This window comes from Telmatherina bonti (genome assembly GCF_933228915.1).
Source record: "Telmatherina bonti genome assembly, chromosome: 8".
In the NCBI taxonomy this organism is placed as follows: Eukaryota; Metazoa; Chordata; class Actinopteri; order Atheriniformes; family Telmatherinidae; genus Telmatherina; species Telmatherina bonti.
The window spans coordinates 19,169,867-19,182,086 of record NC_136626.1 but is presented as its reverse complement, the minus strand read 5'-3'; the positions used below and the strand labels follow the sequence as shown (position 1 = coordinate 19,182,086).

At 36.9% G+C, this 12,220-nt stretch overlaps 1 protein-coding gene across 3 annotated transcripts in view; it reads right to left on the bottom strand.

The window, feature by feature from the left end:
* Positions 1 to 6,555: 6,555 nt before the first annotated feature.
* LOC306759247 (arf-GAP with coiled-coil, ANK repeat and PH domain-containing protein 2-like) overlaps positions 6,556 to 12,220 on the bottom strand; it is a 48,492-nt gene continuing 42,827 nt past the window's right edge. For all 3 annotated transcript variants that reach the window (XM_079244819.1, XM_079244817.1, XM_079244818.1), the window contains one exon: positions 6,556 to 8,774. In XM_079244819.1, coding sequence (XP_079100945.1) covers positions 8,695 to 8,774 — 80 coding nt within the window. In that variant the 3' untranslated portion in view covers positions 6,556 to 8,694. The remainder of the gene's footprint in view (positions 8,775 to 12,220) is intronic.

Genomic DNA, 12,220 nt, shown 5'->3' with positions numbered 1-12,220 from the left:
GGAGAGAAAAAACTTGTTTAACTATGTCACAACAGTAGCTGTTTATAGAAAAAACTTGAGTGTAATTTACCTTCCTTCATGTTTGCAGCTGGTTTGGGGAATTTAGCCAGTTCTAGTTCGTTTACAAAGGTCATTAATCTGACCTCTGGATCTCACTCAACAGACTGAGGATGCATTCAGCTAGTGCTCCTGTTAATCTTAGTTTATCTGGGTGTCAGAACAGCTGGACGCCAGACCTGTTTGAGGAGCACCAGAAGCGTGGAAACCTGTTGGAAAGCTTGACGGCTGACTGCTCACCGTGGCGTGGAAGACTGCCCTCTGGGGAAGCTTCACTTGGGAGAAAAAGAAAAGAAATGCCTAGGAAAGAATAGTAGAGGTATCCAGGTTGGGTCATTCTGGGAACACAGACTGCTGAGACATAAACTAAACAAGCATAATTTCTGGAGAGTGAAGCGTATATCTGCAGACTGGTGAAGGTGGTGCACGGTACAACACACCTCACTGTGAAGATACTGTGGTACAAACATGTGCTCATAACACTGCACCTATTCATGCCGTCTGTCCATTCATCATCAGCATTTAGAGAATACAGGCAGGAGTGTTTGGATTTTCAGCAAAGGGCCGCTCCAAAATATGAAACCTGAGCCTTGCTGTTCGACGTGAGTGCAGACGGCGTAAACATCAGAGCTCTTGGCTGAGGATTTAGAGACCACAATTGTTCCGTGTGGAACAAATGTTTGAGGCTTTTCTTGAACAGACGGAGAGATTTGAGGGGACTCGCTCTCCTAATGCTTTGTTCTTCAATCTACTTTTTCATGCAGCTGTCTTCTTGCAGGATCTTGCACACTTAAGTACACGTTTGAGATGCTTGTGCTTCATTTGAAAGTTTCCTTTTTACAAACCAGAAGATGAGTTTGTAAAATGTATGGCACTAATCTTAAAAACAATATGATTTTCTTTTAAAGGAAAAAAGAAAATCATACTTTTGTCTATAAATTAGCTCTCAGTTCAAGGTTTATATATATATAAATTATATATATATATATATATATGTATATATATATATGTATATATATACATATATATATATATATATGTATATATATATATATATGTATACATATGTATATATATATATATATACATATATATATATATATATATATATATATATACATACATATATATATATATATACATATATATACACATATATATACATATACATATATATATATATATACATATGTATATATATATATATATACATATATATATATATATATATATACATATGTATATATATATATATACATATATATATACACATATATATACATATACATATATATATATATACATATGTATATATATATATATATATATATATATATATATATACACATATATATACATATACATATATATATATACATATGTATATATATATACATATATATACACATATGTATATATATATATACATATATATACACATATATATACATATACATAAATATATATATATATATATATATATATATATATATATATATATATATATATATATATATATATATATATATATATATATATATATATATATATATATATATAAACCTTGAACTGAGAGCTAATTTATAAACAAAAGTATGATCTTCTTTTTTCCTTTAACTCCCAGACTTTCGTGTGTGTTTTTACTGTCCATCTTCTCCTCACATCACCGTCTAACTTGAGTATCACTCAGTAGCACAAAGGAAACATCTGGACAGGAGCCCTGAACTAAAAGTTACGACCCAATTTGCAGATCACAGAGTATAATATTAATATGTCAGCATGCTGATGTGAAGCAAATCAAAACACCTAGCTGAACTCAATGAGATACTTGTTTTAGATTGGAAGTAAGTGAAATGATCTCATCCCACAGCACCAGACTTTCTATTTGTTTGAAGAAAATGAGTCTTCTGTCATCACTGGATGTGGGGACTTGTTAACATGAATGTGCTCAACTGTTTGGGCCCTTTCAGTCGGAGCGGCATTAATGGGGCTTGGCCCTCTCAGCGTTTGTTCACATGGTGTTTTTATGGAGGGAAACGTCTCCAGCGGCGGCTCTTCATTTCTCCACAGGCAATCACACCGCAGACTTCCTGGAAAAGACTTGGAAAGCCAACTCAGAATCCAGAGAGAGCGGTGCACAGCCCAGATGGGAAGCGGTGCCACGCATTAGGTGATCTTTGAAGTCTAATCATATGTATAAACTCCATTTCCAGAAAAGCTGGGAATTTCTAAACCTATAACTTGTTAGATCAAAGGGGAATATTTTCTGTGTTCACTGACTAACTTCATACTTATATTTATATTCAGAGATATATTAAAAAATAAACACATGTCTAAACACATTTAAGATGAAATGCCAGCAACACTCAAAGAAAGTTGGGACATTAGCAAAGAAATATGGAATGATCTGCAAATAACAGTTCTGGAAGGTTCTCCAATTAATAGATTAGCAGATAACAGGTGAGGGTGTCAAGATTGGGTATAAAAGGAGCCAGTTTTCAGCTGGAAAAGAGTTCATTTATGGTAATACTTGTCGAAGATGAGAAGAACTGGCTGCTGTGAGTGAGAAAGTCTATTGTAAGCAAAATCAGCATGCGTATGTTTAGGATCATGTAGGTGTTTCCATGGCGTTACTTGCATTAGCGTGGAGGTATCATTGTTGCAGAGATGATTACTGGATTTTGAAGGCATATGCCACCATGAAAGAGATGTCTTATTCCTGGAGGCCTTTAGTCTTTTTTTTTTTTACCAGGATAATGTCAAGTCAGGCTTATTAACAGTAATCTACTAAATATTATATTTTACTACAGAAAAAATGTCTTCTGTTTTTTTGTTTTAAAAACTCCTTCATAACATTTTCTACAGTCTTTCAGCAAACCGAGTGCCCTCTTCTGCTTATTTGCATTTGTTGAACAACAAACAGACACATTACCATCACCAAGTGGTGGGACGCTACATTGCAACTGAGCTTTGCATGGATAACATTAATATCTCTCATGTTCTCAGTTAATAAGTCATGTGTTCCCTCAGCCCTCATGGTCCACAAGTGTGAAACTGACAGAGTTTTGCAGCCCTCCGGGTGGCATTCAAGGCCCAAAGCATGGGCCACGACCCCATTGTTAAGAATTACTGCTCTAATCCTTTTCCTTTGGAGGTCCTCCTAACACTTCCAACCAGGGGGAGACCTAGATCTGGAGAACAGTATGTTCAGCATGTGAGACTCATTTCATTTTCAATTTCATCATGGAAAACATTCACTCATCATCTGCTTCTCAATTCTTTAAAAACTTAATTGGATTACAAAGTAAAAAGAATAATAAACACATGCTAAGTTGTTTTTTTTTTTCTTTTTCCTTTTTCTAAGTTTTAACTCTTACAGTTTTGCAACAAAGATCACATGTTTCCAGCATGACTTCCAGGTGGGAATTTGTGTGGAAGGTTCATAACTGAAGTTGTTGATGGTCTTTCTTCTTTCTGAGAATTATATGCAAGTCTCAGATCGGCCTCCATGGGAACAAAGTCCATAAAGAAAAGTCTGTTTCAGTGCAGTCACAGCTGAGCTACACATTTCCATTTGCTCCTTTCCTTATGGCTGTCAGCCCTTCACTTAAACCTCAGACTGGAGCTGCTGCACAGGCAGGACAGCTGAAGCAGGGTGGAGCTGGTAACAGTTCACCTGTAAGTCAGAGGCTGTGCATAATACTCAGGTGAATTATGATTGTTATTTGTTTTCTGGAACATTACTTTGTGAGAGACTAAACACAAACATTTGCCTACTGTACACACACACACAGATGCCTATAACTCAAAGTGGTGAGCACAGCTGGCCTGCCTCTTTTAACACAGCTGTAGAAATAAACACACTGTAATTATTAAAGGTTAGGTAATGAACTATTGGCATAGGAAAGGATTCACCACGTCACTGATGACCACGTAAGGGAGACTGAGGTGGTATGAATAGATTCTTTATATGTAACAATCGTTTTTATCTCAGCTTAAGTCAAATAATGGCTGAAGTTATTGATGCAGCTGTGTAAGTATATTTAATCTGCAGTCACAGTTAAAAACAAACTGAAAGGTTCATGGATTATAACATAAAAACTTCATACAGCCCTGAAACAGAAAGTATGTATCAGGAGGACACACATATAAATGATCTGATATTCTGAAAACACAACCCGAAGTGAGCAAAAATACATTAGAAGAAACACTAGTATTATTTATATGACAAAAACTTTGGAAAAAATACAGAAGTCATGTGTGAAAGGGTGAAATTCACAATTAATTTTTTCTGAATGAAATTCTCAGTTTTTCACATCATTGTGTAGCAATTTTGGTCCAGTATTCCTTACAAAGTTACTTTGGTTTAAGGAGATTTGCAGACTGTTGTTTATCCACGACCCTCTAAATGTAAAAAAAAAAAAAAAAAAAGTATTTTAGTCAGTTAGATGTCTGCACTTTGGGTCCATCCTATACTTACAGTCTTTTTGGGCACTCTGGTGGAGATTTTCTGCGGTTTGGAATCTTTGTCAAAACCATAACACCTTTCGAACAAATCCAATTTGTGCAAACTTGAACCAGACAAATCTTTCTCCTGGCAACCCTGCTAACAGTACTACTGTGAAATTTAACATTGAGCATGCTGAAGCCTGTAGAGCGATATGTAGCTCTTTGGTTATAACATGTACTCTGAGCACTGCAGTCTGAAAGGAGACTAAACTTACTGAGACATCCACTACTTTAAGGACTGTCCGAAATGTTTTCCACTTGTAAATAATCTTCCAATGTACAGTGATTGTCTCCAAATTGTTTTAGAGCTTATAAACTCTTCTCAGCAATTATTTTTGTTGAGGTTTTTGCTCCATATAATAGCATTAGCACTGTTGATTACTATTAAGAGCAGCAAACTTTTACATAGATGTTTAGACTTGTACTTTATCCAAGCATTGCATTCAGAGTAAAATTTTATAGAATTATGATAAAATGGTGTATTATGTCATGTTCATGATCATTTGAAGACGTTATGTAAAGACCAAATTATTTTATTTTTGTTATGTCCTTAAAAAATATGGAAGATGTACTTTCCATCAAATAGCTCAGGAGACGTTTATAGTCAACTAGTCTGATTATAATGACTGAAGTGTGTGGGGGGGGAGGAAAAAAATGAACAGAAACTTTAACAGAAAGCTTTGGTTTAAGGACTCAAACAGTATTTTCTGGTTGTATGAATCAAGAGCTTCATCATCAAAGTGAAAGCAGCTCTCCCTCTGCTGGACACATTTTTCACTGGTGTTTGTAGTAAAGTCACAACTCAGAATATTCAGAAAATAACTTCAAGGTTTAGAGAAAAAGAGAGTATCTCAGGTACAAGAGCTCCAAATGAGTAATGGACTAATAGATGGACAGTTTTCCATATTTTGAGCAGCTTCAGGGTTTTATTTGAGCTCTTGGGTTCTGGGTTAAAGTCCTGTGTGACTTCAGAACTGCTGTAACTCTTCATGACATGGATTCAACACTATTTGTTCCAAAACTGTAAAGCAAACAATCCTCAGAGATTTTGGCTCTTTTTTTGACATGATAGCATCAGTTACTACAAATTTTTCACCTGCACACCAGTGATGAGAATCTTATTTTCTTTACTCTAGCGGCTTCAGATCTGGTGACTGTAGAAACCAGTGTACATCGACTTTGTGGTTTTCAGGCTACCAGCTTGAGATGATTTAAGCTTAATGATATGATCCATTATCCTGCTGGAAATAGCCGTCAGAAGATGGACACACTGTGGTCATAAAGGGATGGATATAGTCAACAACTATACTCTGGTAAGCTTAGAAATTTTAACAATTCTCACTTGATAATTCTGAATGACTGAAATTGTGCCAAATTATTCTACTAGCAGCCTGAAATGTTTATACAAGGTGAGATGGACACATGCTTTCATGTTTAAACCAAATTATGATCCTACCATCTGCATGTTGCAGCTTAGACGATGGTACTTTAAATCTTGGGAATGTTTTCCCAAACTTGAGTTACCCTGAGTGAATTGCAGCTTCAGTTTCTCGTGCTTTGCTGGAAGGAGTGGCATCTGGTGTGATCTTCTGCCACTGTAGCCTATTTGGCATTAATAGTGTTGTAATCTGCCTATTTTGGATGTAATCAGTGGATATTTAAGTACTGTTGCCCTTTAATAAGCTACAAACATGTCTAGTATTTCTCCTCTCACATCAACATATTTTCATGCAGACAGCAGCCCTGCAATGGACTTTTTTTCCCAGATGGTTGTGTGAACAGCCCAGTAGATCAGTAGTGTCTAATATACTCACCATCCCCTCCATTCTGATGCTCTGTTTGAACTTCAGCAAGAACTCAGAAAGAAAATGTAATGTAATGTTTTGAGTAAATCTGTGGCACTTCTTAATAATACCCACTTATGAAGACTTCATATTTACTCTGACAAAGGTGCTTTTGCAGAATAAAACTCAAAGAAAGAAAACAAAGTTCAAAGAAGAAAGGATCGTTTCCATGTATTGAAGTCTTTACATAATACAAGTACATTATACAGTACATGTATACTGGTTTACAGAAAGGCAATATAAAATTGGCTATAATTACCAAAGGATACAAAGAACAGCATGTACAAAAGCTTATTTAATTATTCAAGTACCCTAACTTCATATTCTGCTGTCACAAGACTTCAAAAGCATCTGTACAAAATGTACAAGAATTGTATCCCATGTTGGATTGGCTAAAGGTTTCCCCTTTATACTGAAAATGCGAACAGAAAGTCACAGAACTAACAGAAAAGTATACCATTTCACTGAATTTGCAAAACTCAATTTTAAATGTTAAGGTTTCATTGAAATTACCTAAAAGGTTTTTAAAGCTGGGCTTTCACTCTTACACCACGCTTCTTTGCAGAACTTGCAGACATGTATGGATACTCTACTAGTACTAGTCAACCATTTCCAGCAAAAACTCCTCAGGTTTAATCTCACTGAAATTTGTTGCTTGTTGTAACAAACAGGATGAATGCATTTCCAGTTACAACCTTAAGCTCTGCATACAAGAGTAAAATATGACCTTTTTAAAGAAATAGTCAGGTATGAATTGAGAACTATTGTATTTACCTACAAAACTTCTGTCATTCTAATTGGGTTTTTTTTTCCTCCCAGGATCCATCATCTCAAAGCGGAGTTCAGTTCGCCAATCAACTTACATGAATAAAGTGGGAACAAAAGGCTCATTAAAGTTTCTGTATCAGTCTACAGAACATGACATTAATCCCAAAGAGGTGATGTGATTTAACTTCTGCATGGAGAATGATAGACCAATGGGGATTAGCTGTTCAGTGAAGAGTTGCATGTGACAGCCTGTACAGCAACCAACCACTCAGCTCAATAACTATAGCTGCAGAGCACTGCTGCAGCATGGAAAAAAAACCTGAGCTCATTCAGTGGCTGCTAAAGATATAAAGCAGAGACTGCCAACTCCAGTCTTATCAGCCACTGCCCTGCATGTTTAGCATGTTTCCTTGCTGCATTATGAACTGCATCAAGCTGTTGTAGATGAATTTCATTTGAATAAGGTGTGTTTCAGCAGGAAAACATCTAAAACCTTCAATACAAAGGCCACTAAGGGCTGGAGTTGGTGATCCCTGGGATACGTTAAAGTTTTTATTATTGATAATTATTTTTCTGCATTCTAAGAAAAAAACTGCTCAAGTTTTTCTGCATCTTATGGCATTAACATGAGTCATTCAAACCAATCGTTTACCTCCACTTGCGTTAAGGTTTAGTTGGAGCTGCATTACTAATCTCTAACACCAGATAACACCGTTCAGATCCAGAAATACTTAAAAACCCTTAGAAGAATGTTTTTCTGAATCAAAAAATTAATCATTTTAAGCCTTGTAAAAACACAATCTGATACTAAAATTTAAGACTGATCATTCAGAAGGACATAAAAAATACAAGCAATTAAAAACAGATTCAAATCAGGATTTAAAAATTCACAGGCGTAATAAAACAAGAGGTTTTCTTCCATAACAACTGGACACAAAGGGGTTTGTGCAAGCAGAACTACGTATACATCTGCAAAGAGTTTGCTTATGTAAAACTTTTCAACAAAAAGATGTTGATGCCCGTTTAAAGCACCCCATGAGAAAAAGATTAAATAAAAACGTATGTTTATTGTCTTTGCAGCTCTGATGCAGCACACTTTGTGCATTTAAAGAAACTTCATCTGTCAGGAAGATTAAACAAGGCTGCTTCACATCCAGGCCGTATTTAACCTGGCTTGTGACTTGCACATCCTTTCCACCTGGTACCATTCACTTACTGTAGAAGGAAAGAGAAGCAGATTTTCTTTTATATAAAAAAAAAAAAAAAATTAAAAAAAAAAAAAAAAGGTTTCCCATTCACAGATCTCCTTCACTTGACTCAAGTGCTTGTAGTTTTCAACAACAGCTGCAAGTGACTTTAATTTAATCAGAAGGAGCTTCAGTCATATCTGAAGGCTTTAAAGTTGTTTCTAAATGAAGCCGAAGGGACAACAAACGTCATCTTTTTGTGTCATACTGAGAAGATGGAGTCTGTCGGACGGTTGTGGACGGCGTTTTGGGGGGAGGTGGGGTGTGGGCTAGTAGCGGTTCAGCTTGTCTGGGTCATTAGAGGCCATGTGGGTGAAATCCTGGAAGATGTCTTGGTATGTTTCATCCCCTGTAAAGGCAAAGTAAAGAGAGATGAGCAACAACAAAGACACAATAAAATTAAACAAGAGTTCCTGTGATCTAATTTTGTTCTAATTTTATCTTTTTCCTGGGTACTTTTAACCCATAACTTGGAGAATTTATCAGAAAAATAGCAGATGTCACTGAACTGATCATAAATTCACCACAAAAATTGAGAAAACACTGACAGGGATTCCACTGACAATGTTGATATTCATCCCCTGCTGTAGCCGTAAAACAAAACCCAACTTAGTAATTATTATTAAAAGCAGAACATTGTTCACAAATTAACTGGTGAGGCAGAGTTGACACAGACTGAAGCACCTCAGCAGCGCAGGTGTACTGTAGGACCTGCATACACACTAAGTAAAAAAAAAACAAACTATACATTAATGCCTCTGTCAGTATAACAGTACTATCATCTACCGTGAAGGAGCAGGAGGGCAGCAGGATAAAGAGTTGGGGGGCTCATGCAGAAACACTTTCATTAGAGTCAATAGGAAGGAAAAAGAAAAAAAGTTGGCCGTACCTGTAGTGTTGGCGTGGCTCGAAATATGAAACAGAACAACGCAGAGAGAGAGAAGAAGAAGAACAGAAGAGGCAGACGGAAAGGTTTAAGATGAGAGTCCGCGAGACTCTTATCAACTGGAAATTCACTAACAAAAGAAAAAAAAGCCCACAGACATTTGGTTCGATTTTTTAAACAACTGTAATGTATTTAAAGTGCAGGAGTTTATGTACAAAAATACAGTTGCGTTGGCCTCAGCACCCCAAAGAAAAAAGAGAACAGAAGAAAGGCACAAACTCTGGGGAGGAGCGTGAAAAAAGAAAAACAAAAGACAGAGCAGAAAGAATTTTAAATAATGATGAAAGCAAAGAAGAGGGTCTTACAGAAGAGGAAGAACCTCATCTTTCACAGACCAGCGGTTCTCAATCTGAATTGGACTCAAGTGTAAATTCATCCTTTTTGGGTTTTTAAATAAAGTTTTAGAAGAAAACATAAATCTAAATAGTGGAATATCAATAGAAATCATAGAGTAAGAACCACTGTTCTGCACTTCTTTTACACTCTTATTCTGGTAAAACCCTTAAATTCAAGAAAACTGATTTATAAAAAAAAAAAAAAAAAGGAGGGAATACTGATGAGGCTAGCTCTTTTCCACATTCATTACATCTGAAAATCCCAAGTCAGTACCATCATTTATCAGCTGGTGTGAAGAGGAGGCTCTAGAGCAGGGGTGTCCAAAGTCGGTCCTTAAGGACCACTATCCTGTGGGTTTTTTTATGTATTCCTGCTCCAGCACACCTGGCTTTCATTAAATGGATCCACAGCCAATGAAGTTCTGCACATTGACTGATTAGTTTGAGTGAGGGGTTTTGAAGCAGGGATGCATGGAGAACCTGCAGGATTGTGGCCCTTGAGGACTGGAGCTGGACACCCCTGCTCTAGAGGATGTAGTCACTGCTGAAAAAATGGCAAATCCTTTCACAAAACAAGATGACACAAACCCTGCTCGATGGCTGAAAACACACGACTGCTTCTGCTAAAGACAACCCCCATCTGGTCCTAGTTCTGTTGCCGCATGTGTAGCCATTGTGCATCAGCGACACATGCTCACACAAAATCGTCACTCATGTTTTGCTTCTTAAAAGCAACACCGAATAATTAATCTTTAAAATAAAAAAGCAGGCAACAGGCTAATAACAGTCCAGCTTCCTGCAGCAGCTAACACACACTCCCTCCTGAGCTCAGGACACATAAAACAAACACCAAAGAGAAACTCTTCATGAAGAACCTCACAGCACAATCAGTAGCACCTACTCCAGCTAACAAACATCCACAGACACGGCCGTCATTCTAATCATCGCATATCGTTCAGCAGGGGGCGCTGCGCCTCCTCCAACTGCCTTTTGATCAAAGTGCTTTGAAGCCACGGGGCTGTGGATTTGGGTCGGCATGAATGAAAGATGAGAGATGAAACTGGGGTACATTTCAGTCATTTGTTAATAAACTCAAATGAGCTGCACACTCATCTCATTCCACAATCTTTGGGAAGATCTAGATTTATATTTTGTTGTTGAAAGCTCCCACACTGTTCCGATAAATATAATCTAGAAGTAAAAGGACACAGATAGATATTTTGCTAGACTATTGCACTCAATGCTTAATGATGCACTGCCTCTATATGATCGGCATAAATCCGAGCAGAAATCCAGAACGATTCTAGACGATGGATGCAATGGCACTGAAAAGCCTTTTGTCTAACAGTTTTGGATTTCACAATGATTATGAGCAACGAGCGAGCACACTCAACCGACTACAACATAAAAACACAATATCCTCTTAAACAGAAGTAAATCCCACAAAAACATAAAGCAAATATAAGGATGTGAACACAAAGTCCTCGTGGCACTCATCCCTGTGCAGCCACAGTAAATCTAAACTCTTTTTCTGTCAAACACAGACTGCTATGCATCACCATTTACAACATGTACAGCAAGAACAGCTATAATACACTTCCTAAAAAGTTATCTTTATAAAAGAAACTGATCTATTTTTTATGACTAGGCATGTAAAAACATCAAAATGCATCATGTTTGGACAACAAAGTAGTGAGAGGCTTTGAAAACAGTTAAGACTTCAATTGAAACATACAGTCACAAGAAAAAAGGTACAGAAGTTGCATAACCAGGAATAACAGGAATGTGCATAAATCATCTGATATGTCAGCTGAGAATGAAAGTTTATAGACACCACGCCCCTGTAGACCACTCAGGGGATAGAGAAGATCATTCAAAAGTCTTTATTATTGCCAGTTACTGTGGTGCAAACTGCTGCCCCTTTGAGGTCCGAGTGTCACTGAATACTGGTGGCAGTTATCGGATCTTTTTTTTTTTGCAAATATAAGGTGACTATTAAACAAATGATACGAGGAATAATTCTGACAGAAAAGTTCATTTCTCTACAGCTGCTATAGATCACTGAGCACCTCTAAATCAGAGGAAACCAGAGTGGTTTAATCTACATTTGACGAAAATAAAGACTAATTAGTTTAAATTGATAGTTTCTTTCAGTTTTGTGCTATTAATTATTTGACATGAATAACAGTCAAAGAAAAAGCTGGATGTTCCACTTTGGAACAAATATAAAAGTATTTTATAGCTCAGAGTTGATGGCTTTAAACCTGTCCCATCCGCACACTGCAGCAACTGGCAGGAACGAGGTGGGCGAACTGGGTTTGTTCGAGCAGGACACGAGCCCAACTGGCAGAGCTGGGCTCAGTTCACTCCAAGCAGAGCCCTCATTTGAAGCCCATTTTAAAAAGTGTTTACCTTGTAATGAAACTGCTGAGAAAAGGCTTTTCTAGATTATGATGTCATGATGGAAGCAGATCTGGAGCTTGAAGTGAACTGACACCAACTCTGAAAGCTGAG